A 27,373-nucleotide genomic window follows, 5' to 3' on the forward strand; every position below is an offset into this window, starting at 1 on the left:
CAACAGGCGTCCAGATTGACCTCTGAAAGATGAGTCCATATTGTCCAAATGGAAGATGAAGACCGACAAGCAGCTGGCCGAGCCTCATGAGGGCAGCAGGGTGTGGCAGATGGACGGGGTGACCGTCCACCACCAGCAGGCCGGTCAAGCAGACACGCGGTCGAGGGCCGTGGATGTTTGCATGGTGACACATCAACGTTATGTCTCCTGTTCCCGATTCCTTTTCGTTTGACATGGCACAGTGACTGTACATTTAAAGTTCAGACTGTCAGCTTTAATTTAAAGAGTGTACTCACTTCCAAGGAACGCAGTTTATTTACTGCAGGGACAGTAGAATTACTCACGCTGACAGATATCGACTTAATAAAACATTGAGCAAAAGGGCCACGATGAGTGAACGGCTGTGAATGACTGCAGGCGTCTCTCCACTTCCGGGAGTTCCTCTGGATCCTGATTATACACTTAGAAACACTAAAGGGACCAAGAGGAGAAGAAGAAACTAAAGAGGCCATGTCCGAAAATTGCTTCAACTCCTCAGTCATTCAACCACAGCGGCTGTAAAAGCCGACATTCATTTGGTAATCTTTGTCATTTTACATCCAAAGTGCTGCGAGCGCCGAGCCAAAAATGTTAATGCTCTGCTGCGCCGATCGGACTAATTGAGCTCGCTCTTCATTCATATGCATATTCCACTATTCTCGCAGAATTCCCTCTCCAGCTCACTCCCAACCTGACTGAGGTTTCTAAAAATGGCAGAAAGGCTTAGTGGCTGTGACGGCAGACGTCACGCCGGAGGAGAGCAACTTTGATGAAACCCATGCTTTTAGGGGCCTCTTTTGTGAGCGGGGAGTGATTCACGCTTTACAAGATAAATCATCCCAACGGCAGCCGGCTCACACTGTGTACAAGCAGATAAGGTTGCCAAGGAAACCCTCTTGAGAACCTTGTGTTTTTTTTTTTTTTTTTTTTTGCTCTTGCAGTGCAAACAATTAATACCCTATCCAGGCTGAGAGGAGAGAGAGACGGAAGAAGGAGGCATACATAAATCCCCAGGTGCTTAGCCAAAGAGCACCACTCTGTCCCTTCCACTGTGTGGATGAGGACAAGGTAAAAAAAGAGAGAGAGGGAGAAAGAAATCACAAATGGATATTGTGCAGGACACAGAGGGATAATGTATGACTCACTGTACATTAAGTCAACAACAGAACATCATTTAGTCTAAAAATGTAATCTGAACACGTGCAGGGGCACACACTACTAATGTCTTTTTAATGAATGTGCAATCATAATTACTATCCAGTGGTGTATTCATTGTTCTGCTAACAAATACGCACTGACAATAAAACCACAGCACGATTTCACAAAACTCAACCTTGAATCCAACCAGAGTTTGATTCCAGTGACTCTGAACCAGGGTAGGGGGAGGGGGACCAAGCCAAGGGCGAAAAGGACCTGCAGGGCTCTTAATTTTCACTTGTAAATCTCTTTAAACGGCTCTTTGAATTTTTCCATCGGCTCGGCTTCTGTGAATATCTACAACTGGTTGATATGCCTGCATTTCCTAAATACTTGCATGATTCGCCAGAACTCATACTACTGTAAACCCAACCGCTGCTGCTGATTGGAAACGTAAAATTACACACAAGGTGTAGCTAGCTGGTAGAGATGGGCTCATTGTGGTTTGGTCTGCCTGGGGAGGCCAGAGGTAGGGAGCGAGCCAGCAAGCACTTAAGGCAACATTGTTGGGACCGAATAAGAATAAATTTAAAACATCACAGTAATTAGAGCTGCATGATATCAGGCAAATCTTCAATTGCGCTATGCTATTGACGAACATTGCTCTTTATTAGCACACATATGCCCACCATATCTGTGAGCTTTATGTCTTAGCAACTAAACATATACATTAGGTGTAAGCAACAGGGGCATTTAAAGCCCATCATCAAACTGGGCAAAGGAATCAAATGCAGAGCGTGAACGCATGACATGTGAAAGGTAATAACCAACCAAATACTGTCTCCAAGCAGTTCTTTGCCATTATATTGCATATCCTAGTATTGCGATGATTACTGCGATTTGATACGCTGTGTCAGCTCTAATCTTGATGACACTCAATACCCCACACCAAATAGTTTTTAAAACAACTTGGCTTGAAATGATTCCTGAAAAAATGTTCCATAAAGAAATCACGTCTTTCCAGTCTACCTCTGTGTTGCCATTTTTCTAAAGTCCATGCAGGGTTCTCTCATGGGGCTCAAATGTTAGGGCTGCAAACATACAGAACACAAGTAAACACATATAGAGGGGGGACACGACTTCAGCTGGATGTATTTAAACCTCTGATCAGCGGTTTTATCTGATGTCCCTGTCTGCTCAGGGAAGCTTTTCTTTTTATGAGGGTTTAGCTTCATTAAAGAAAGATTAGCATAAAATATCAAAACCAACAAAAGTGACCATGACATGTTCTCTAGGTGGAAAAAAGAAATCTAAAATGAGTTTGATTTTACAAAAAAACTCTGTTAAAACCACATCCATTCGAAGGGTCCGAGACCAGCTGCCAGCTGGACAGAACCACGGACCTGCTCTGGAGCCAGCAGATGTTGACTAGTCACAGATCAATGCTCCGGGGCCCTATCCATTACTGGCATCCAATTATAGCGGTGGACGTCCGCTTAGCACTGCTGCCAAGCGCTTTAGACTGTTTTCATTGACTAGCTGTCAACAGGCTACACACAGTGGAGCCACCGGCTAATAATCAGGCATCGATCCACCCACACGTCAACATCAACAGCATGTTGAGAGTACATGGTGAGAGGAGGGCGACGGGGATAGCCCACTGCTAAGGTGGAGCGTGTCCCCTCAGCTGTTAACCACTGCACGTCACTCAGCTCAGTTAATTAGGACGCTCATTTTGTACAACTTTGATTAGTGCTGAACCGCAATGAAAGTAATTACCCAGCACATTACCCGAGGAAGGAAATTAGCTTTGATTGTGAAAAGCTAAGCAAATACTAAAACAAATGGCCGCCGCTGCGGCGACGCAGGCAACAGGTCACAAAGCTCGGAGCTGAGAGCCAGGCGCTGTGTGTGGCAGGTGGTGATTGTGTCTGCCCCGATATTGATTAATTACAATCATTAAGTGGTTAGAAAGTGACCTCACCTGGTGGAAGGGCTGCCATTCGCTGGCTGATTACAATAAATCACAGGCAAAAAAACTAAACAGAAGCTGCATGAGGCCGAATCCCCTGGAGAACAAGCTTAGGGCTGGAGAGCAGAGCTGCTGCCGAGCAAACAAGCTGCAATGAAACGCCACAGACTTTTCTTTTCACTGACTTTTATTATTCAAAAATCCAACACAAAAATACACAGAAAGTAAATACGATTCCAGCACAGTGTGCACTCCGATGGAGTCTTCATACAGTATTAGTACACCAATTTCATAGCTACGGTTAATTTTGTTAATAGCAGTTAACATGAAAGTTATGAACATGGAAGAGTAACAGGATCAAGTCATTTGGAGCTCTGTACACTTTACCAGCAGATCTTTACTAGGGCCACAACCTGGCTAGCAACAAGTGTTAGATACAAAAACACACCGAGAACAGGGCTGAAGCACAACTGACAGGCAACCAAGATGTCACTTTCTGTTCAGGAACGAGTAATATGAAATCCCATCTGCAGGGCCCCTTGGATCCAACACACACACAAAGAAAACGAACATTGAGACAAAGCATAAAATAGATAAAAACCGACACTTCTAGCTAAGGTCTGAGATCCCATCCTCAAAGACTAGATTCAGTGGAGGTAAGAGCAACAAAGACTGTGTGTGCGGTGCAGGCGTGGGCTGCTCGCTGCTGTTAAAGCACACCAAGCTTTTAAAAAGTTGCCCTTTCAGAGCTGAAGTCGTACTGTTCAAACCGTTTTCATTTCTAATGAGATGCCGGGGAAAGTGCCAGAATTCCCTCTAGCTGCAACCGAGCAATACTCGTTGCTTTTCCTCTTTCGATTTGGAGCCACCAGAACATTCTTTGTTGTAGATTCTTGTGGAAATACCAACAAAAGCATGCTATATTGCCAGCCTAAGCTTAGAGTGATGACTGTTATTGTTCTGGAGCCCATGACGGCCATGAAGACCGACGTTTCCACACAGAACACAGCAACAACTCAGGCAGTTCAACTCGGGAAACAAGGCACAAAACAATCTGATCTAGACAAGATAAACACGGAAAGAGCGTAAGGCCAAAATAAAGGAGAGAACAAGGCATCGGAGAACAAATAAAAAGTTTGCACTTTGTATTGTGTTTGTCCTGTAAGGTAGGAAACCAGATGAGATGTTCGGCTTTCTGAGGATGGAAGAAAGGAAGAAAACAGGCCAAACAGTGGAGGACGCTGTTGTGTAGTTTAAACTGACCGACAGATTCTGCCCTGAGATTGAAAACCAAGGTCGAACACAAGCGCTTTTCATGGAGACGGAGAGAAACAGTACGCAGCATTCTGCTGTGTGGGAAACTTCTTCATTAAGATCCTTCATTAAAATCTTCAATTAACGCTACATAAGCCCTGATCCGTTTCACATCAGCCACAGGGAGAATCAAGGTTTAGCCTCCTTGTAGTGCAACAACAAATATGTAGGATTACACACGCAGATAAATCCAAGGGGTTCGGCTTTGTCTTCTTAATTTGGTCTGTGTATGGATGTCCATGGGGAGGTCCACTTCTCCTGGTGGCCACCGAGGGCGGGGGTCTTTTCATAGTCAAACACAATCAAAGCTGATTGCTCAGTGGACCTTGTGGTCCAGCTGTCACCCATACTTGCCAAAGCAGGCTGTCTGAGCCTTAGAATGGGGCTGGAGAATAGAAACTGGACCTTGGTCAAAAACCAATCATCAGCCAATCACGATGCATGGAAATCGAAACCACCCCCTCCTGAATAGCCAATCCTGAGCCCTCTGAGCCTGGCAGCTGAACTCAGAGCGGGCAATTCAAACATCATAACGGCTGAGCACCAAACAGCTGACCTGTACAGAGTCTCTTCCAGAAAGAGGTTACATTTTGTTCTGAGAGTAATGAAGTGTTTCAATCAGCAAAAAAAAAAACGGTTACATTAAATTATAGGCAATCATAAAAGCCAGCCCTATTAAAACTGGACCCGGTAAATGGAGAAGATAGGCCAAGGTTTGCAGACCAAGTGAACTACACATTTCCAAACTCCCATTCACGTACATCACCTGCCAGTTCCACACACCCAGCTGCAGGTTTCTACACACAGGCATGCAGAGGGCTGGACAGGGCGACAATGGAGAGGATGGCTCTATGTTACACATACAGTATATCAACAGCAAGAAAATTCATGTAAAATACAAAAAAACATGCATTCACTTATGTACAATAGAATTTGTATATTGACCATTCTGCTTAATATCCACACTAATTGATTTCCTGTGAGAAAATCCAGGACATAAGATGCATAAAAGTGTTTTTTTTTTGTCTTGTATTTGATAAAAAGTTAATGTGCTCTATTCCCAATACAGCACACCATCAACAGAGCAGAGCCATGTCTTCATAAGAGGACCTTCGTATTTGTAAATAATAAAAAGCAAAGGCGGGGTGAGTCGCCCCACCCCCCACCCCACCCACTGCTTCATTTTTACTGGCTTCTGTCCAGGGTCCCTTCTTTAGAAGAAAACCCGCTAGACGATTGAGCCGTCCCTGTTCTGGGCCGGGGTCATGACGGGGATGCCCCCCATGCGGCTGAGATTGGGGCCAGCCATTCTGACGCTGGTGGGCGGGGGCAGAGGGGCGACGTTGGTGGGCGGGGGCAGAGGGGCGACGCTTGGAGGCCGCTCGTACTCTTCCACTGTGGGGATCTTGTTGTACTGGGACTTCAGGGTGTAATCCTGCATGTTGGAAGGCGTCATGGATCCCAGGGAGGAGCGCTGGCTGCCTATATAGCTGCGCTCACTTGACATGCGGCTCTTCGGAGGGGGCACGTCCTCTCTGTGATGAAGCACAGACAAGAGTAGCAGATTTAGACAAGGCAGGGCTCAACGTGTGCAACTCGCTTTATTAGGATTAGTCAGCAAACGATTAACAATAACTTAGACAAAGTGAACGTCACATCGGCATCAGTTTTGTTATATCAGTAAATTGTGTTGGTTTAACTTAAAAAGAAGCAAATTATGAATATAAGTAGCTGTTAAGCTGGCTGATCTTTTGAAGTTTTGAAGGGAGACAGACTGGCGACCTGTCCAGGGTGTACCCCGCCTCTCGCCCAGTGAACGCTGGAGATAGGCACCAGCACCCCCCGCGACCCCATGAGGGAGAAGCGGTTTGGAAAATGGATGGATGGATGGAAGGTACATTTTTCATTAACAGAGTCACTTCAAGAGCAAAACATGCTTTGACTCAATAAAAAAAAAAAGGGACAAATAATTGGACTGGGCAAATGTGATCGTGTCTGCACTGCTAAGTCACGAAGACTGTGTAATAGCCTGCAGCGATGGAGCACAGCATCCCAATACAACTATGCCCTCTACTCCCTCTGCCACCACATTACCAGCTAATAAGCAGCAATAATCCAGTTAAATGCTCAATCAAACGGAGCCTCGGGGGCCACAGCTTGTTCAGGCCGTAGCATCGAGCAGCAACGTTGTCAGCAAATGTGTGCAGGAGACAGGACCAGAGGTCTAATCCTCTTTGTCCTACACTGTGAGCACTGTCACATCGTGGTCCACAGCAGAGCCATAGCAGGCCAGTGGCTGTGGAGAGCCCACGGGGCGGATGGAGGCATGGGCGGCCAGAGGAGGAGAGGTTGATCTGTGGTGGGGGTGGGAGGCAGCCAGAGGCAGACATGACACAGGAGCCACAGAGCAAACAAAGCTTTCAAACTGATTACCACAGCTGTTTATTTGAGGAGGGGTGAAAAAAGAAAAACGCTGATGGAGAAAAATCCTTTTTCATGGCTGTTGGAGACCTGCTGCTGGCGTTGTGTGTGCGTTCATGGCCAAGTATGCATTTGTCACATATATGCTCAGGTTAAACTTTAAGCAGAACTGAAATCTACGTCGCCTTAGAAAGCATCCGTACCTCTTGATGATTTTCACATTGCTGAGCTAAAAGCACAAACCTCAGCAGATGTTATGTGAAAGACCAACACAACGTTGTTTATAATTGTGAAGGGCAGGGAAAAGGATAAAAGGTCCTAAATAAAATCAAGTGTGATCAATAGGTCAGGAGTCACCTAACTGTGTAAGTTAGTCTAATTTAAGTGTAAACACAGCTGTTCTGTTTCTGGTCTCAGAGGTTTGTTAGAGAAGATTAAGAAGTCCCCTTTAAAGTTTATGTTATTGCTGTAGAGGCACAGAAACCATGAGGAAAAAGGTGCATCGGTGGTCAAAAAACTAAACTTCTTCCACAGCTGTGTGGCATTTTATGGTGGTCTATCACTTTAAATCCTAATGGAAAGGTTTAAAACTGTAACACGACAAAATAAAAACTTGACTTTTATAAGGTGTCGTACAATGGAACCACCAAGTTATAGATGCATGAGCCCCGTCTCAACGATGTTGGGTGGGCATACCTTATCTCGTTGCAGATTTCCTTCTCGTACTTCTTGCGGTTGCGAGCACGGCAGAAGCAGAAGAGGATGATGGCGAGAAGGATCAGGATCAGGAGTACAGCTATAATGGATCCCGCGATGATGCCTGCAGTGTTACGCGCTGGATGGCACAAACAAGTAGAGTTTAAGAAGATTTACGTACACGTAGTTTGGTTGAAATTGTTTTAAAAAGTACATTTTGTCCCCAATGTATATTTTAGATATTTTCACAACGCACAGTTGAGTTGAGAGTGACAGCCGGTTCTGTTTTAAATGCAGCATGGCCCCATCAGGAAGCCGCAGCTTCTCATTGGCTCTTAGGTTTAGCGGTGCATTGAAAGTCATGATGTATTGTGACAAATGATTCAACGCGTAGAATTGTAACGTAGGTGCCCTGCCACTGAGAAAATTAACACCCTTATGTTTGTACTGACATGGTTTATCACATGAACTTGAACCTTCCGGATTTCACATGCATAAAGTTTTAATGATAAAAGCTTAAGATTAACAAATCACTGCTGTGATAAAGCTTTTGCATTATTAAAAAGGGAAATATAAAAATACCCAGGGAAGCTGCATCTGGTGAAAATGTGAAACATGCACATTTGGGACCAACAATAAGTGGTGGGGTGTTGTAAAGTGGAAGAAAAAACATACAAGATCTTTACCATTTAAATACCAATCTAGGGACTCTGGAAAATGCGACTTTCATTCCTAATTGATATCTTGAAATAAAACCCAGAGCAACTACTACCATTCAGAAAGCTCTCAACTAGTAAAAAGTGGTCCTGTTGGCCATTTGTTTGTTAAAAATGTTAAAAAACCTTTTAATCCATGTCTATCACAAAATGAAAGCATTTGTTCTCCACCTCCAGATTTCTTGTTTTCTCTGTGTTAAATATATCCCATCAAAGAAATTTTATTATCAGACAGAAATAACCAGAGTAAATAGAAAAAACGTTCTAAAATAATGTTTTTGTTTCTTAAGGGCAATTAGAGCTAACCTAGTCTGATGTAAAAATCTAGTTGTCCCCCTTGGCAGATCTTGCTGTAACTAATGGGAGACTCCTGCTCCACAACAGGAAATTCTCAAGGCGAATGACTTTAAGCCTGAGCTCCGTTTGACAGGATGAATGGCCTGAATGGCTCTGAAAACAAGACACTTTAGAGTGGCCTAGTCAAAGCCTGCATCTGGATCCGACTGAGGTGCTGTACCATGATGTTACTCAGGCTGTTACTTCTGGAAAGGCCTCCACTGTGGCTAGAGAGTGGAGCAAAACTCCTCCACAGCAGTGTTAACGACTCACTGAAGACGCTTAAAGGTGGCTGTGGGGGCACAACCAGTGATCAGATTTGGAGGGAAGTCATTTGTTTGTCACATTTAATTGTCACACAAAAAGCAAAGAAATCTGGAAAGCAGCAAATGTTTTTTTACTGCACCTTATAATCCCAGTAAAATGTATTCAACGTTCGAGTTTTGTTGTGCCAAAAAGCAAAAAAGTATAAGAGTGGTGGATACTTTGCTAAGCCGCTGCTTATAAACATTGGGTTTGTGGGGCACTTACGTGGAGTGATGAGCAGATTGAGGACGCAGTCATCCGAGCCAACCCGGTTACTGGCAACGCAGCGATAGGTACCAGATGCACTGGTAGACACATTTCTCACATTGATGGTACCTTCCACTGGATCTGTTCAGAGAGCAAAAGCTTCCAGACTTAGACCCAAACAGAGCAGCGACTGACAGTTTCTGCTTCGTGAAAATAGGCATTACCTAAAACGGCAGTCGAAGGCAGCAGCTTGTTGTCGGTGGTTTTCTCCCAATTGTACTGCATCGGCTTGGTTCCCTCAGCAGTGGTGCATCTCAACACGATGTTTTTGCCTTCTTCTGTGGTACCTTGGATTGAACACCTTGGTTTTGACGGCCGCACTGCAGGAGAAAAAAAAAAACAAAAAACAGGTTAAAGTGTGAAACACAACCACGTTAGCTCAGAATGAAACAGCCAGTCTATTTCTCTGTTCTACAAGCGGTGTGTGTGAGATGTGTGCAGTTTGGAAATCAACTCCCCTCCTTGCTCACACAGCAGTCATCAGAGAAATGAAAGCAGTAATCAGAGTAATTGATACAGCTGCTGTCATTACAGGAGCTGCCACTCAGGATAATCACCACGGACGAGGGAAGCGGTGTACGTTTGGACCAAAACACGCGCAAACACAGCGCTCAGCAGAAATGATAGAGAACAGGTCTAATGTGTGGAATCGGAGCAAAAGAATGTGTGCAAACACGGCTCAGTCGGCCACGGTGTAGCCAGGATATGAGATGGGAGGGGGGCTTCTAAAGCAAACGCGCCTCCGAATTAAAAACAGGCCGGCTCCAGTGGAGGCTAGGCACACAGAGAGGCAGGCGGGGAGGAACGTGGGGCAACAAAGCAAAGAAAGGGACTGCTGGCTGATGTTTGTCTAGAGAAAATCTGAGGCTACAGTCCGTGGTTGATGACCGTCAGAAAAGTGACATCAGGGTGAGGTCATGCTTTCAGGAACGACAGAACCCAGTACAGCAGTGGAGCCAGGTGCCAGGCGGGATGGGGCCAGCTTAGCAGACATAAGCATAAGGATTAACAGCACGCTGACAGCGCTGAGTGCTCTTATCACTCTAATAAACACAACTGGGCTAAGGACACAGGCTGACAGGGAGAGTGGCAGTCCAGAAATGAGGTGGGCAGCGACGGACAGATGGTAATGGGGGGCCTCGGCCACGCGGCTCCCTGCTCAGCGTCCTGCTGTGCGCGGCCGTTGGGTTCCACCTACGGATGTATTCACGCATCACGCAGTAAATGTCAGGGAGCTATGACATTTTGAATGCATCTTTTAAAGGTGAAAGCCAACCCAACACATCTGAGGGCCACAGCACACGGCTGCTTGCATTAGGTCGGCTGTCTGAGGATCAGATTTATTTGTTTGGGAGATGAGGTCAAAGCAGAAGGTGACAGAGTCTGCGGCGGCAGCAGGCAGCGAGGGGCAGAGCGACACGGGCGACCCAGCTCTGGCAAAAAGATGCTGGGAAAGGTGCCGCTTACACAGGGAGACAAAAAGACGGCCAACCTGTGGGGTGCACTGCTGCCGAGCAGCTCCGTTCCAAACAGGGACGACCAACCAGTAAAGTGAAATGTGAGGCACTGACGGGTGAAAGAGGCGTGCAGGCAGCATTAATGGGGCCGGCTTTGGAGCTCTGCAGTGAGCTCCCGTTTGTAATGAGAATTGCCTTGGCTTAGACACAGCTGAACGGCTGGCTCTTCAGAACACAGGGAGTCACAAAGTGTTTGGGGAGCTGCTGACGTGCAGCGCTGAGCTGCCGGTAGGAGCTCCGCTCCTGTTAACTTCAACGTCCTGCTGCGAGCAGAGGACAACAGGAAACCTGGACGCAGCGTACACCACCGCTCTCACTGTGAGGACTCCTGCATGAGGCAGCAGCACCTGGGAGGAGCAACAGCAGCATCATCATGCTTAGCTTTGTGTACACTTATGCATGCACGACTCCTCTTCTCTTAGGGAGCATCTACCTTGTGACAAGATCAAGCTCAAGGTAAAATGCAGAGCAGGCAACATGTCCCCCCCTCTCCTTGTCAAACTTTTCTCTGTTGCCGCTGCCGCTGCCCCCTGGGCTCAACAGCCAGCGGCCTGTACGCTGCCGTGGCTTTGAGCAGGCGCCCGTTGTTGTGCGCACACGTTTGTGCAGCTCAACAGCCTCAAGCACAGACTTGCCTTTTTAGTTTAATTTACTCTTCCGTTTTACATGAATATGTTGGCTTTTTACTCCATTTGAAACTATTTTTACATCATTTGAACCATGAATGGAGGAGACTCATATTTATACATTTATTTATATAAAAAGGTCCATTCCAAAAAAAATTAATTTGGTATAAAAAGTTCAATATTTTGTCATTCATTCCAGAAAGTCAAGCTCAGATATTGTAAAGAATATATCAAATTCTGTGTCTCAGAAAATATGAATATGGTAAAAAAGAGGATCAGAAACTTGTGGTCAGGTAATTAACTCCTAACACCAGCAATGAAAAGCAGTAAAGGCTTGAAATATTTCCCTCTGTGTCATGAATCCATATAATATATGAGATTTGCTTTTGGAAATGACTGATAACATAATATTGAATTTGTTGCAATGTGCCTGTAAGATACCATTCTGACTTTCTCAAAGATGCTCTTTAGTGTGTCCAGGTGACCAGCACAATCCTTGGAGGCCCGCTGATGCACTTTGTTAGCATAGCTCTAGGACTGATTGGCTCTTAAACAAATTCTCTCATTAAACCGGAAATTAAAACGCTACAGATGCAGCACATAAGTAGAATGAACAAAAGCACTAGTCATGCTAAAGTATGGCCAATTTAATAGTGCTGTGGCCAAAAACTCAAACTAAGACCAATCTGTAGAGCGGCAGGGCTGAAGATGCCTTGTGAACACACTGAAGAGCTCTAATGTGAAGCGGTCTACTATCAGGACAGTCACTGTTACTTTGAAAGGTTTTCCAGATGATAGACTGTACCAACCATGCAGATTTCACATCCCAGGTTTTCTACACGCTTTTCATTCTAGAGGTCCATCATTTTCAAACATTTTCAGACACTTCTGGATCTCTTTATATCCTTAACAGCATCCAGAGCATTTCAGCACTTATAATAAACCTACGCTACGTTTCCACTGCAGATCTTGATGCTCAATTCTGATGTTTTGCTGAAATCTGATTTTTTTGAGGTGGTCGTTCATACTATTAAATGTGACCGCCATCAGATGTTTGAACGGTTCAGGACCGCAAGGTGACCCACATGTGCAGATAACAGAAGGAGACGTCACACTGTTTACAGAAGTAATGGAATGTAATTGTTTCTAGAAGTGTTCAATAAAGAAAAAAATGTGGATACCAGCTGGTGTCTCTCTTCTTGTTTTTAGAAAGCTGTTGAGCAATGAGAGCCGACCATACTAAGACCACATCATAGCAAGATGAAGTAAGGTAAGAAGAAAGCAGCACAGCTATTAATGGTCCTCTATAGAGCGCTAACTGCTGCTGCTGTGTGTGGATGTGTAGAGAGAGACAGGAGAGAGACAGGAGAGACGGATAAAATGTGACATGACCGTTCAGACAGCAGGCGCTTTGAAAAACATCTGATACGTATCCAAATTAGTACCACATATGGAAGTGGCACAAATTAGATTTTTTGGGGGGTGAATAGATCAGAATTGGGCCGTTCACCCTGCCGTATAAAAAGACAGATATATGTTGCATTTTCCTGCAGTTTGAACGTAGCCTTAGATCCTGCTTCAGTGGTAGTCGTGTCTTATCTGCAGGCTCCACAAATAATGAACTGTTAAAAAGGCTCCCAATTTTCAGTTTCCTGAAGGAGCATTTTGCTGCTTTTGTGGCTTCAGGACTAACTTAGAGCAGAATTAGAATCAGAATTTGCTTTATTGACCCAGTATTTTACATACAAGGAGTTTGACCTCTGTTTTAAAACCTAACTCTTGGTCTTGGCAGATAAGGAGTTGACCAAATTCAGGTTCTTTCAGCACAGATTGAAACAACATAAATCAAATATTGTGTGTTGAAAATATAAAAATGTTGCAGTTTTAGTGATGTGTGTGTGGTATTTTAGACCCAGATGAAGAACCACGGGTCAAGTTCAACTAGTATTCACAGCTTTCAGGAGAGAGAAAAAAAACAGGGAAAAGTCTTTTCTAAGACCATGAGGTTTAGAAAAAAAGAGCCATAAAGGCAACCTAAATTAACAGTCTTGTTAAAAGAGGTAAAATCAAACCAGGCTTGTGTACAAGCAACAGCTCATAAAATGGCCAACTTTTCCATGTTGCTTCTGTCGGGTCTGCCTTTATATGCTCGTGGGCCATAAAACGCTGTGCTGATGCTTTTTGAGTCAGCTGTAGCCACAATAAACGCTGAGATCACTTGTTGACATTCCCTTCTGTCATTACAGAAGGACTTAGTGCCACAACAAGTTCTGCCAAACCTGTTGGTGTGCTTGGAAACTTTACCGCAAATTATTTTGGAGGAAGAGCGGCCATTTTCTAAAGCTGGTATTATCTTTCAAGCAGAGGAAGTTTGCTGATAGCTGGAAATGCCACAACAGCAGCTTGTGTCACAACAGACTAGTGTTTTGTGCGCTGGCTGTTTGTCCCATATGCAAATGGCAGGCAAGTTTCGGGAGGCGATTCACTTTCGACATCATTTAACTGGTTGACTGATCAGCGAGGCCAGAGTGTGAGTGTGTGTTTGCCTTGGGACTGAATCATCTGACTGACTTATACAACTAGGATGTGTCATCCAGTTCCCTCTGTGGAGAAAAAATGAGCGCAGTCTTTACTTCCTGATGGCTGCTCAATGAAAACAAAATGGTTTTCTGCACAGAAAATGATCAGTAATATTGAAAGACTTGTTATATAACAGATTATAAAAACAATAATATAGCACTGCACAACAGAAAATATGTATTTGACAGAAGAAAACTGCATAGAAATATGAGATTTTCTATAAAATCATTTAAATATATGAAACTATTTTACTGTAAAAAGAAAATTAACCCGTACCTAGAGTGGGACAATATTCCACAGCTGCTGGAAAGTATTACATTAGCACGGTGATTGAAAATGAAGGACAGGTTCTATGGACGAGGGAAATTGGACATGGTACTGGTCCGAAGTTTACATACAGCCACCATCGTGACCCTGATTACCGTTTTCATTTTGGCCGGTTAATGATTGGTTTGAGCTGCTTTACAGCAACATAGACCTGGAGGTGGTGATCCAACATTTGCAGGTGTCTACACGGAGAAGCCAAATGATTCACTAGGTGTGTTTTATGATCCAAGGTAGGGCTAATATTAGCCTCTCTGTGCCAGTAATACCTTTGTTGGTGTTTATTATTTGATGGAGTAAAAAATGTCTCATGAAGACATTAAGTCACAACAACTTGTGAAACGTTTACTCACTATCTGGGGTCTATTTGCTATTAAACTACTGGGAAAAGACAAAAAAAAATGTAGTTAAGTTTTTGTCTATTTGGCACAGGTCATATCATCCCTGCAACATTCAGCACCATTATAGCATGACAAATGTAATGGATTAGGCAGGCTAATATTGAGCTTCTGGAATGCCCTAGACCTCAGCCCTTATCAAACTGCACAGACTAGGTTAGAAAGGCAAAGAAATTGACTCATTTTAACTTTGGATATAAAAGTGATCAAATATCCAGCAATATTCAGGCCAGAAGCTTGCAGATACATTACAAACTTGTTTATTCAGCTGTTGTTTTTTAAAAACCACTGAAGTTGCTGCTTGTGTTATCAGTAAGGCTGGATGATAATTCGATAACAATATATACTGATTTATAGTCGTGTGGTGCGAAAGAAAAAAAAGGGTGGATCAAAAGTTCAATACAACAGTTTTCCTTCCTTTTCCATTCTAGCCTATCATGTAGGTTAATAATACAGTCATTACATCTTCCCAACTAATCACAAACACAGACCCAGGAACGCTCTGTCACCAAGCTCCGCCCACTTCAAAGGGTTCAGAGGGAATGCGTTCTTTATTCTTATTTAAAAACTTGCAGTTTTGGTAAAAAGTTGGTTGAATAAAGGCTTGAGTTTGAATTGAGTGTTCTTTATCTAAAAATAGGTCTTCAAGCAACAGCATCAAACGGCCCGGGCTGAACTTGGAATATATGTTTTGATTTTTTTTTATAATTACTAATATGAGTCAATATTTCTATTTTATCAATATGCAGATTTTCTCTATCGTCCATCCTTGGTTATCAGTCCACCCCACAGAAAGAACCTATGCTAAATCCCAACATTCCTGCCCATGGCGAGTGGGTGTGTGTTTAGAAAGGTTGCTGGTAAATGAGCACAGCATAGCGGCGTTTGCATTGTTCTAGAGGCCAATCCACTCACCCATAACGATCAGCTTCATTTTCTTGCTGCCAATACCAGGAGCCTTCTTAACTTTACACTGGTAGGTGCCCGAGTCTGACGACTTCAGTCCTGTCAAGTTGATGGAGGCGTCACCATTCTTTGGGTCGGGTGTGTTGAAGTGAACTCGACCTTTCATGGGCTGGTAATAGTCCTCGTATACCCGGTCGCCCGAGTACAGAATCACCTGGATGCAGAAAAAGGAGCAAAGCACAATTCGTTGAGCTAATGCTCTAATTTAAGCATTTAGGAACAGCAAAAATCTGTCAATAACACAAAAAAACATAGATAACGGGTGGAGAGCTGCAATCTTTACGAAACAAAGACCTTGATTATTGAGGCAGCCACAAATAAATGGAGCGGACCCTGTGCCTTATGTTCAGAGTGCTCCTCAACCTGGCCGTCTGTGCCATTTTCTCCTTTCTCTGCACAAGGAAAATGAAGGTGGAACAAACAAAGCCTCCACTGTGGAGCTAAATCAACACTTGCTGTGTCAACAAAGCACACACAGATCCTTGGGTCTCGCCAGGAAATAAAGACCAGGTGGAGCCAACAAGGATCCTGGTGGCCAGAGAGGTGGGGGTGATGGCAGAGGAAGAAAACCTTGAAATAAAAGGGGAAAGAGAGCGAAAGGAATGCAAATAATGAAAAGAGTTCTCATTCTCTTTTATAGACATCGTCATATTCTTGCACATTTCCATGGAGACAGTGATCAACACGGTTTTCTGTGCCACTATCAAAACCAGAACAGCAACATCCCTGAGTGAGGAGCGTGTGAGGAGAAACTTCAGATAGCAGCAGGAGGAGCAGGATGATAAATGGGTAATAGAAGGCAGAACATTTAATAAAAAGCAAAACGGAACCAAACAAGGGCAGAAAATATCTCTGCAGCTCCACAGCGAGAGTCAAAAACAATGTTCAGGTAATCAATACTTAAACATCTATGGTTAGTAACTCATTTGCAACAGAATCGAGAGCAACAGTGCCGCCTTTGTTTCCCCCAGCTGACAACTTCACAGAGCGGAGCTGCAGACAGACATGCAGCACCTGCTGAATACAGGAGCACTGGCTGATGTTGACAACACCGAGCTGCTTTCAGCAGCATCAAACAAGCCGCGCACGCGTGCCTGTGTGTGTGTGTGTGTGTGTCCTGTATGACTGAGATAAACTAGCGAGTTTCCACAAATCTCCTTCCTTCAAAACAACTCTGGGCTGCCAGTCAGCTGCCTGTGTCCTCTCACTAAGGAGCTTACTGTATTACTTCTCCTGCTTCTTAACTCTAAACCATAATTCAATTTTTCTGATGATCAGAATCTAAACACTTAACAGGCCAGAGTTTCTGAAGTGTCCAAGTTGCAGCTTCAGACAGTAATACTTGTTTTAAGGATGCAGAGAAAACATGCGGGCTGACGTGCTGAGTCGTATATCTTGTCCTGCACTCTAGGAATGATCCAAAAAGCCCTTGGCTGACTGGAAAATTAGCTTTAATCAAGAGAGATTTGTGATGCGCCACAAATAAGTGACAAAGCATCCTGGAACAGCTGCAGGGACGGAAGTTCTGTGCAGCTGACAGCTGGAGTTTTAGACAGACAACTAATGGGGCTGCAGGAGAGAATGAAATGACCTTGAACCAAAGAGCCGAGCAGGACAGCATTTCCTTGGTGTTTGTGAAGCCGTCTGGTTAGAACAGAGCGTTGAACTGACGGCTAATCTCAGAAACGACATTACGCTGACCTACTGATTACAAGGTTGCTCCACAGTTTCAATTTACAAATCCACACTTTAATACACTCAAGTTTGTAGATATGTTTCTAGAACATTTCAGTACAAAATATCAACTTTCACCTGCTTGACTAATAATCAAGTGTATTCTCTTTAGGATCCACAGAGCATGAAACCCAACAGAGAGAGGATGGTAGGCGGCTATTTATTTAATAGATTGTGGGACATCTGGACTAAAATGAATCCGCTCCATGTTGATGTGTAAGAAGCTGTAAGCCTGTAAGACCCTGGCCCACATAGGCAGAAGACGACGAGTAGGAGTACAAACAAAAGTTACTACTGAGGGACAAATGACGGATCATTCTATACTGGAATAAACTGGCCATTGGTTTGTTTTGTTACTTCCCTATTTAGCAGCCGACTCAGCCGTCAGCTGAGGAACATTTTCCTCCATTAACTCGTACCACTGTGGGACAGAGCGGAAGCACATCTGGACAGGAGAGGTCAAACTGCCATGCTCTCCTTGTCCGTGAAGTTAATATTGAGTTAGCTTATGTTGTCCGTGAGGTTTACTACTCTACTATTGCAGATACAGGAGCTTTACTGACCTTTTTACGTTGCTCTTAAACGTCAGTGTCGCAGCGTTAGCTTGTAGCGGTACTATAGCGCCTAGCGATGACGCATCATTCTGTTTGTTCTTGTTTGTCTGCTTTAAAAGGGAAAGTTCCTCCAAGCCTTTCTGTTTGTCCTGTCGATAAAGAGGGTCTCGTCTGTTTTTCTGGCTGAACTCGACATGTTAGCCGAGTTTAAACCTCCAGCAGCAGACCACTGCTAAGATGAGCGGCTACAGGGAGGCTGAATGTCTCTGTGGTCGGAAGAAGTGCGACCATTTGGGCGAACGTGAACTGGTCGGTTTACAGCGACCTTGACGCAAATGAGTATCTATTATTCTTTTTTAGTATTGATTATATCGAGGTATCAATTATTTTAACCAACCTACTGCCCACAGTGAGAAGGTTTAAAATACTTTTGTCTAAAAAAATCTGAATCAGCAAAAACTGGTAACCCAGGGATGTGAATTGGTGCATCTTTAGTTAAATGCATCCGTTTTTCATTTGTTTTTCTCATAACGTATCACTTTCCTCTGTATACTGGTAAAGCAACTAGACGACTGATTATAAAAAATTGGAATTACTTACGAGTGACAGTCAAGATGCTTTGAACTGCACTTACAAAAACCAAAACTAGTTTCAAAATCAGCAAGGCAGCAGCCGTGCACACTTTAACCATTAAAGCGGGTAATTCTGTTAAAATTCCACATTGCTCTCAGGGGAGGAAGGCAGACCCCAGCAGCTTTACAGGGGATCACCAAACCAGCAGGAATAACAGTTCTGAGAGAGCAGACCACAAGAGAAAGGAAATGAAAATGCCCCCAGATGAGGTCTCACTTGAGCTTAGGCCCTTCATGGGCAAACAGATGGGAGTGCTTACACACACAGACACGTCTAGCTACTAAAACTAGACGGTAACCTTGAGAGCCTGGGAAAAGAACAGTCAGCGGGCAGATGAGCAGGGAAGCGAGGCGTATCAGGGTCAGGACAGAAGGGCGACGGCCTCTGTGCTGCAACCATAACAGGTAGCACACAACTGTCGGTCAGCACGGCCCTTCTCTGTGAAAAGATAACACTGCAGAGGAATCGGCTCAACCTGGCTTTCATTGGACAGACTCTAGGATGACATCACTGTCATGTGATGCGTCTGCTTAGAGAGCTAAAGGAAGGGGTGGCGCCTATTTGAGAGGCAAAGCAGGGAGCCGTGTTACCTGTGTACTCCAAACAACCTCTTGAGCTCAGTGAGAACAACACGGCATTATCTCTCCCCCACTTTGAATGAGTCAAGGTGAATCTGCTGCCAGCCTGGATGGAAACATTCCTGCCTCCCATTGGACTTGAGATTAACCAAGGAAATTCTATGCAAAAGAAAAAACAACACAGCCAGAGGAATGTGCAAACACTGTCATTTCTCCCCAAAAATCCGATCTGGCTTTACAGCCCAATCCTTTAACGCTTCCGCTGCTTCCCATCATAATTACATCTGCAAACAAAAGAGCTCTACTCTTCTACTCAAGGACCACAGAGCCTGGGTGACACGACATGAAGAAAAGCGCCTTATCCACCCTTTAATTCCAGATTTCACCTTCATGACCATGTTTTATAGTAGCGGTCACCAGGCATGGACCGGATGCTGCCATCAATGTATGTTGATTCTTTTAACGAGTTAACCTTTCAAAACCGTCCACATTTTCCATCAGTGCATTCCTGCAGTTTAAATCCCTTTATGAGATGCAAGACAAAGTGCTGGACTAATGAACAGTTTTTAGTCCTGTATGGAGCATGTGATAACAGAACTGCACACCTCCCCCGTAGGAGGACTCCCATGGATGACAACTATTACACTTTTAAACTTAAAAACAAAAAAACTAAAACTAATTAGACAGTTTGTGTATCTCCAGTCACGCTCTGGAAACCATATCGGTCTGCATCTGAAACTAAAAATGTTAATAAAAGTTAGAGATATTTTTAGAACAATCCTAATTCTAATGTCACATTATTCATGCAGCGGTAGGAATAACTGCTCTGGTTCTACATCAAACAGGAGCTATTAGATGGAATTTCATCTAATTACTTAGAAACCACGATACCCTTACTTAAAGTCATCACGTCGTGAGAATCTCATACCGGGTCAGGCCTCGTTGTCACTATGGTGGGAAACATTGAGGCCAGACCCTCCCTTCAGCGAATCCGCAGCCAGGCAGAGAGAGAAAAATGCAAATGACTGTTGGTGTAGGCATCCCAGGCATCTCTCATTCTATCCAACAAAGCAACATGAATTAGCGATGCTTCAGCACCCACAAAAAGATACTGATATGTGGGATATGCACGTGAATGGAGGCCTTTGTAGACACTGCACTGAATGGACTATGTGGGATCTATCAATGGTAACACAGAAGTGGGATACCCGTCTGCAGGGATGCAATGAAAATAGAGGTGGACTACATGGTGGTACATTTATTATTTAGACACCATTCTTAATATCTGATTTATTCCAGCATGATGGCACATTGTAAGGAAGCCCACGTGTTACAACAAACTGGACCGACTGTTTGGCAAATGGCCGCTCCTTTAAGTCCAGCCTGGGTTTACTCATCTTAAGTAATCTAAGTAAAGGTTCATCATGGTTTCTGAGCATCCGGGAGCCTCTGGCTATAAACTTCCATTCTCATTTGGTTGTTTGGCACTGCGGTTTGGGCCTAATTCTACTTAACCCTGTCACATATATTAAAACAACCACTTGGAATTAATTCGCCACTAATTGCAACAAATTTAGTCCGTGCATGACTACATGTTGGTTAAGGGCTACAAGAACGTGTGTGAATGTAAAGAGGAAGTTGAATAGGTCAAGGAGAACAAATGTGTTCACTGAGAAATGTCGGAAATACTTTTATTCATTTAACTGTTTGGGAATATACGGCGTGTCTGAAAGCTAACAGCACAAAAATACACAAAAAAACCAGCAGAAACTGGGAACATCTGAAATATTTCTACAGCTGATATGATCCAAGAGGCTCCAACTCAAAATGACCTGCGTAGTTTTAGTTTCATTAAGATAAAGAAGGTAAATCTTAACAGTCCTGACTAGAGGAGATCAGTTCAAATCAGAAACCACTGAAGAGAGGAGGATTAAGGTCTCTTCAGTTCAAGCAGGGCATGTTAGGTCAGGAGGCAGAGAGGACTGTGTTCCTGTCAGAGGTAGCTAATGACCATGCACCGACCCATTTCTGACTAACGAGAATTCAACCATTTGGGAAAAAGAAGAAATCACTCAGAGCAGGAAGACCGCAAACGGAGGAGGAACCCCCACCGCTGGACCAATCTGTAGCTAAACACCGTCTCCATGCCCTATGGGTATGTGACGGTTCTGTAGGGCGGGGGAGTCCATTTTAAATGAATAAGCCTGAGCTAGAAAACAAAAAGGTTGGGCTTGATCAAGTCAGCACATATCGTTCATACTGTAGCAGTGAGAACATTGAACAATGGCTCTGTGGATGTGGCTAATATGACATTATTTCACAAACTGTATGACCCAGCTTAATACTCTGAAAGTAAACAATACTGATTCTGGATTGCATTTCTTCTTGGCCTTCAACTGAGTAAACAAATCACTTTGCCCCAAAAGCAGTTTTATGCTTTTTTTTCATCAGGCCTGAAAGAAAATGGAAACAATAAGTTATAATCTCAATAAAAAGTGCCAAATCTAGCACAACTAAAATAAAAATTAACCAACAATTATTCAAGAAATCAAATACAGAAAAAGTATTAACAAGAAAAAGGACAAATAAGGCTCAATCAGACATGAGTGCAATTCCATAGAGACATCGTTTTTTAAACCCTTTACTATGAATTGCTATAATGGTGCCTGTAACAGCTCCACGTAACATATTTGAGTCGTATGCATAAGTAGAGATAGTATTGATTATTGGTATGAGTCAAATGCCATTCATTGAGCTATTACATGTCATTCACAGTCAAATATTTTTGTAAAGTGGCACTACATAAACTGAATTGAATTACATATTCTTAAAAGGGTCCTAGTCCTGTATATTGCACAATAAAATAGAACATATATTCATCTTCATATAAAACAATATACGCCAAGCCTTCTTCCTGATGGTGTTTGCTTAAGATCAATCCGCATACCCTTATAGAGTAAGGACTCTTCAGCCAAAGCCAAAGTGTGTCAGCGGTTGCCATGATCAGTGCTGTCCGAATAGTGCAGTCAGTAAGGAAGGAGGTGGAAAAAGAAGCCTGTCTGATTCCTCTCATGGCTAATTTTGCCTAGGAGTCAAAAGTTCTAACTTTTGACCCCATGAAGGGTCGAGGAACAGGAGCTAGAAACTATTAAGGGTATTCAGATGGAGCCTCAGTCCTTTTTGAGCCTGGATAGAAGTTTGCATCGGACACAATTACTATACATTAACAAACATTGTTGTACCTTCTGCTGGCCCGCAGTACCGTGGAACTAGGGACGCAAATTATCAATTAATGAGTTAATATAATGTTGACTGATCTTAATCTATAACGAATAGAACAAAATATGAAATACTTATAATCCTCACAAAAGCCCTTATTCAACCGTGCTTATAAGCATTGTGTTTTTTTCTATCATGTTAATTTATGTGTAATGCCCTCCACCTTTCTGTCAACACATCCTCGCCTTCGAAGCGCATCAGTAAGTTTTGGTTGAAATGTTACGCTGCTCCGCCATGCACTACGACTGAACAGGCGCTATTTAGGTGACAACTTAAGGAGCTTGTTGAGTGTTTGTAATTAAAAACTCAGTTTGAACCGTTTCACATTCCTGTTCTGGAATGGTTCGCACTTTGATGTCTACTCCATTATGGAAATGTTATAGTGGAGTGATTCAGAGAAGATGCCTCACTTATGTGCAGCCTTAAATTGTACCAACTGATTCCTAGTACAAACCAGATCCACCAGCATTACCTTTCACAGGTAACAATGAACATATACATATTGTATTTCATTATTGTATGTCATCATAAGCCAACAGGGTGCGATAATTCAATCTGAAAATCTTTTTATGCAACCTCAGTGAGCTACTTGAATAGAAATTCATAAAGTGACTAGGCCACTTTAAGGAAAACTCATTCAGTGAGCTGTGTTTGCACACCAACACACCAGTAATAATCAGTTTCCTTTGGTATTTATTCAGAGGAAAAATGCAGCAGAGAAACATCTATCATCAAAATATCTACTTAGCAACTAAAATAGTATTAAAACGCCTTTGATGGATTCTCTCTGTGTGCCTTCTTCTACGATGATCATGCTTGTGCTTATATAGTAAACCAATAAACCTTGCAAGGCATCCAAAAACCCCACTTTGGTTGCCTAACACAAAGTATTCTTGCTTTAAAACTGACAGCAGCAAACACCATCTGACATGATTGTTTCAAAGGTGGTAGCCTGAACATAGCTGACTGAAGACAAACTCCAGACTACACTGTTTTAGTTGAAAAGAGAGCCATAGGATTAACTGGATTTAGTGCTCAAACTGCACTAAATGCTCCACTTTGCAAATGGGCTTCTACTTTGTAATGTTTTAAAAAATCCATACAAGTAACGATGGAAGAACAATCAGGAGTTCATTAAAGACAGCAAGAGCTAAAAGAAATTGTCACCTACCACTTTGTCTTCATCGTTGCTGTCGGCGGCCAGCAAACTCCATTCTATGTCCAGCGGTCCAGAATCTTCTGGGACCAAGGTGAACTGGCAGTCCAACTTCACACTCTGCCCGGCAGCCTTCTCTAGGGCCACCACCTGAGTAGTTGTGACCTCTAAACCTGAGACCAGGGCTGTATGGAGAGACACAAAGAGCATACCTTAAATTCACAGCTGTGACGTCATGTTAGCGATACTTCACCTAAAACAGGAGAAAGGCATGCTGGGATTTCATCCAGGATTTCACTACTACCTGTAACATGTTACGTATTTATCGTATGTCCTAAATGTCACTTCTACTGTGCATTTCTACATAAGATGGTAGAGCTGGGAGACGGCCTTGCTCCACACATCATGTTGCTTATCTCAGCATCATTGCAAACGGACTACTTTCCTAGCCTGGCCAGCAGGATTGATAACGTGTAGCACTCTACGTTCTGCACATCATCAATCTGGGTCTGCTTCCATTGAATTTATTTGGGGAAAGGAGGAACATTCAGCAAAACTCTCTGAGCTGATTGGATGAAGCTCAGAGAAATAAAGACCTGGTGCTCACCTACCAAATGTTGGTTTGAGCCAATCACGGTGTCAGTGAGAAGCCACAAGTGACCCTGGTCCCGGCACTTCTTCCTGTTCTTTCAAAGAAAATCAGGGACTCTGACAAAACAGCTACGTATGCGTCCTCCTGCGCTGCCATGTGTATTTTGGTCTGTGGGCTCAGCAGCTAATGCTTTCACAGCTCTATGTCCCGCCTTAAACCATAAAGCTGAAACGTGATTGGCTCATAGTGTTTTTGGTTCAGTCACAAACAGTTGAAGCGGTACAAGATGGATTCCCGTGTGTTTGTGAAGGCACAAATACTGCGAGAATTCAGCTCGCAGGCCAGGTTCCCACTTTCCCTTGGCTTTACCAACTCACATGCCAACATCCACATCTTGGAGGGATCGAACATAATACTGGGGCACAAGATGCACACTATAACTATAATAGCCTACCAAATATTCCTTCGACAGCTTCATAACACAGATGTTGGTTTCCCAAATGATTGCAATTCAAAATATTGATCAGCATTCATAATCCAGCTTCAATGTGGGATTTTATTTTTTAAATATTACATGGAAAATATTCCTAAATATAAAATATATCTTTTCATTTTGACAAAATCAGCCAACAAATCTGTGATTATTGATCATTATAAGTGGTGGCGAACACTGCAAAGAAAAGAAAAAGAGACGAAAGCAAAATCCTATTTTTGCTTAATTTGTGAAACCTGACAGTAAAAAAATAAATGAGATGCACTGATCAGGCTTTTTAGTAATACTTTTTTTTGAGGTCTGACCTAATTTCAATTTTGTTCAAACATGATTTTTCTCAGTTGTAAAATGCATGAAGGAGAAAATAATTGCTGCAGGTTCTTGCATAGAAATTGTGAAATGATGAAAAGAAAATTAACTACAAGATTACCCCCACTATGCAGAAGAGCCTATGCCCCAAACCTTTATCAGGTGGTTAACAAAATCAGCTACGTGCTGTCAGCTGATCACTTTATGGACTTAAGATGGGAGTTCTCAGTTAAGACACATTCAATTATTAGGGGAAAAACAAGTTTTTTACCCGTCTTTGACCTGCTGATTTAAGGGAAAGTTGTCAGATTCCAATCTCTGATTGGTGCGTCTCTCTAATTAGGTACTTTTGCTTTCAGAAAATAAATGACCACAGAGTGGAGAAAATGTAACAGGAAGCACGGCAACATGAAAAAATGATGAGAAAAAGCTTTGATCCATTAACAATTACAAGCAGCGCATCATTTCTGGTGAGGGCAATTTTCTGCTGATACAAACCGGGTTAAAATATCCCATTCTATAGGACACTTCAGCTATGACACAAATACAGTCCGCAGAGAATGGAGCTGTCACATGCTGTCGTAATGTGTGAAAATCCTTTTGACAACCTCCCACATTGCAATCAACAGGGATGGGGGGGGGGTCTTTTCAGCAGGGTCTATTAGAGAAATGGCAGCTAACTGAAATACACACAGCTCTATATAAAAACAGAAAAAACGAGCTATTTTTCTTTTAGCTATGTCTGTGTGGCATTTAGGTGACGGAAAGCTTTGACTCATGTTAAAAGACAATCAGGGAAACAACAGAAAAATTGGGAATTACCGTCGACACGCAATCCTGCTGTCATAGGGAAACAAATACAACTCATTAGGAGTTGAAGTTCGGCTGGGTTTAGATTTTAAACAGCTTTTCTACTATTTCCTACCACATATTTAAACCATACAGCAACCTCTCCATCAAAAAGCAGAAATAATATGGAGAAGGATGAAGATCAGCAGCTGCCTGACTGCCCTTTAACCTCTGGGCTCTCAGTGAGCAGAGCCACGGTTACAGGTTGAGCTCCATTTGCTCCATTTCAGCTTCAAACCTCACCCAGCCTCTGAGCTTTGACACTAGCAAACAAGATGCACCACATGGAGCATAATCCCAGTCACATCCACTACAGCTGAAGCTCAGAGCCTGTAAGCGGGCGACATGCTGGCGCAGTGCGAGCGGGCTCTCACGGCTCCACTGCGCGAGCTGCAGCTGCTCGTTTGAGCCCACAGATTCTGACAGACGCCCTTGACGGGAGCGGCCCATCGCCTTCAGCGGGAGCAAGGGAACGGGGAGGAAAATGGAGAAAACAGAGATATGTGTCTGTCAATGTCAAAACAGACATTGGGCTTGTCATCTGCGTGAAGGAAGGCCGTGTCAATTCATCACGCACTTAGAGGAGCTGGGGCATTATTCACAGTTGTTTAGAGAACGGAGAAGATTGGACTCAGAGAGAAGAAGAACGCACCCAGCTGGAACAGTTTACTACAGTGACTGATTTCTGGCAGGTAATAAAGGACACCGTCTGATGGATCTGTTAAATCAATGACAGACCCCCAAGGTTCAGAAACTATTTGTTTGGGTTACAGAGCAGCTAGATCTTTCTTCATTCAGCAAACTAAAATCAGAAGGAAGCTGCAGCTTTGGGCCCACATCCATCAACAGTCATTTACTGCTAACTTGTAGAATTTATCGGCTCCAGTGCAAAAGTACTGCAGCACCTAGAATTTTTTTTAGATTTAGTCGCATTAAAGACAAGCTTTTATGTATTTAATTGGGATTTTATGTCACAGACTAGCTCAACGTCAGTCAGGTTGGAGAACGACGTGTAACTATCTATTTTTAAATCCTGCAATGATTCTTAATCACATTTGGGTCTGGACTTTAACTAGGCCATTAAAACACACATATATGCTTGGATCTAAATTTCTACTGTAGCTTTTGCTGTATGTTTAGTGTCAACTCAACCAGATTCCTGTCCCCAGTGAAGGAAAGCTCTCAGTATGATGCCGTCAAACCCACCATGTGTCTCAGTGGGAATGCTGTGTTCAGGTGGTGTTAGTTTTCTGCCATACACCAAATTTTGCATGTAGGCCAGAAAGTTTCATTTTCTCTGATGCCATCTGAGCTGTGGTCCTCTGCAGCTTCCCCAGCGCTACCATAGGCCTCCTGGCATTCAGGGAGACAGCCATGTCCTTGGTAGAACTGGAGTTGAGCCATGCTCTACGGTTTTAGATGATTGTTTGAAAAGAGCTCAGTGAGCTGCTCATCGCTCGAGTAACTGTTCTCTAACCCAGCTCTGTTTTAAACGTCTCCTTGCTGAAAATGCTTGTTCTCTAGTGTTCTCTAACAAACATCTGAGGCCAGAAACAGAACAGCTGCCTTTATACTGAGATA

At 43.3% G+C, this 27,373-nt stretch overlaps 1 protein-coding gene across 1 annotated transcript in view; it reads right to left on the minus strand.

The window, feature by feature from the left end:
- Window positions 1–3,317: 3,317 nt before the first annotated feature.
- Window positions 3,318–27,373, minus strand: part of cxadr (CXADR Ig-like cell adhesion molecule) — a 48,537-nt gene continuing 24,481 nt past the window's right edge. The window contains exons 2-7 of the mRNA XM_012865218.3: window positions 23,565–23,734; window positions 15,565–15,769; window positions 9,369–9,524; window positions 9,163–9,285; window positions 7,580–7,718; window positions 3,318–5,997 (exon numbers count right to left, since the gene is read on the minus strand). Of these exons, the coding sequence (XP_012720672.1) occupies window positions 5,691–5,997; window positions 7,580–7,718; window positions 9,163–9,285; window positions 9,369–9,524; window positions 15,565–15,769; window positions 23,565–23,734 (1,100 nt within the window). The 3' untranslated portion in view covers window positions 3,318–5,690. The remainder of the gene's footprint in view (window positions 5,998–7,579; window positions 7,719–9,162; window positions 9,286–9,368; window positions 9,525–15,564; window positions 15,770–23,564; window positions 23,735–27,373) is intronic.

This window comes from Fundulus heteroclitus, chromosome 11, assembly GCF_011125445.2.
Source record: "Fundulus heteroclitus isolate FHET01 chromosome 11, MU-UCD_Fhet_4.1, whole genome shotgun sequence".
NCBI classification, from domain to species: Eukaryota; Metazoa; Chordata; class Actinopteri; order Cyprinodontiformes; family Fundulidae; genus Fundulus; species Fundulus heteroclitus.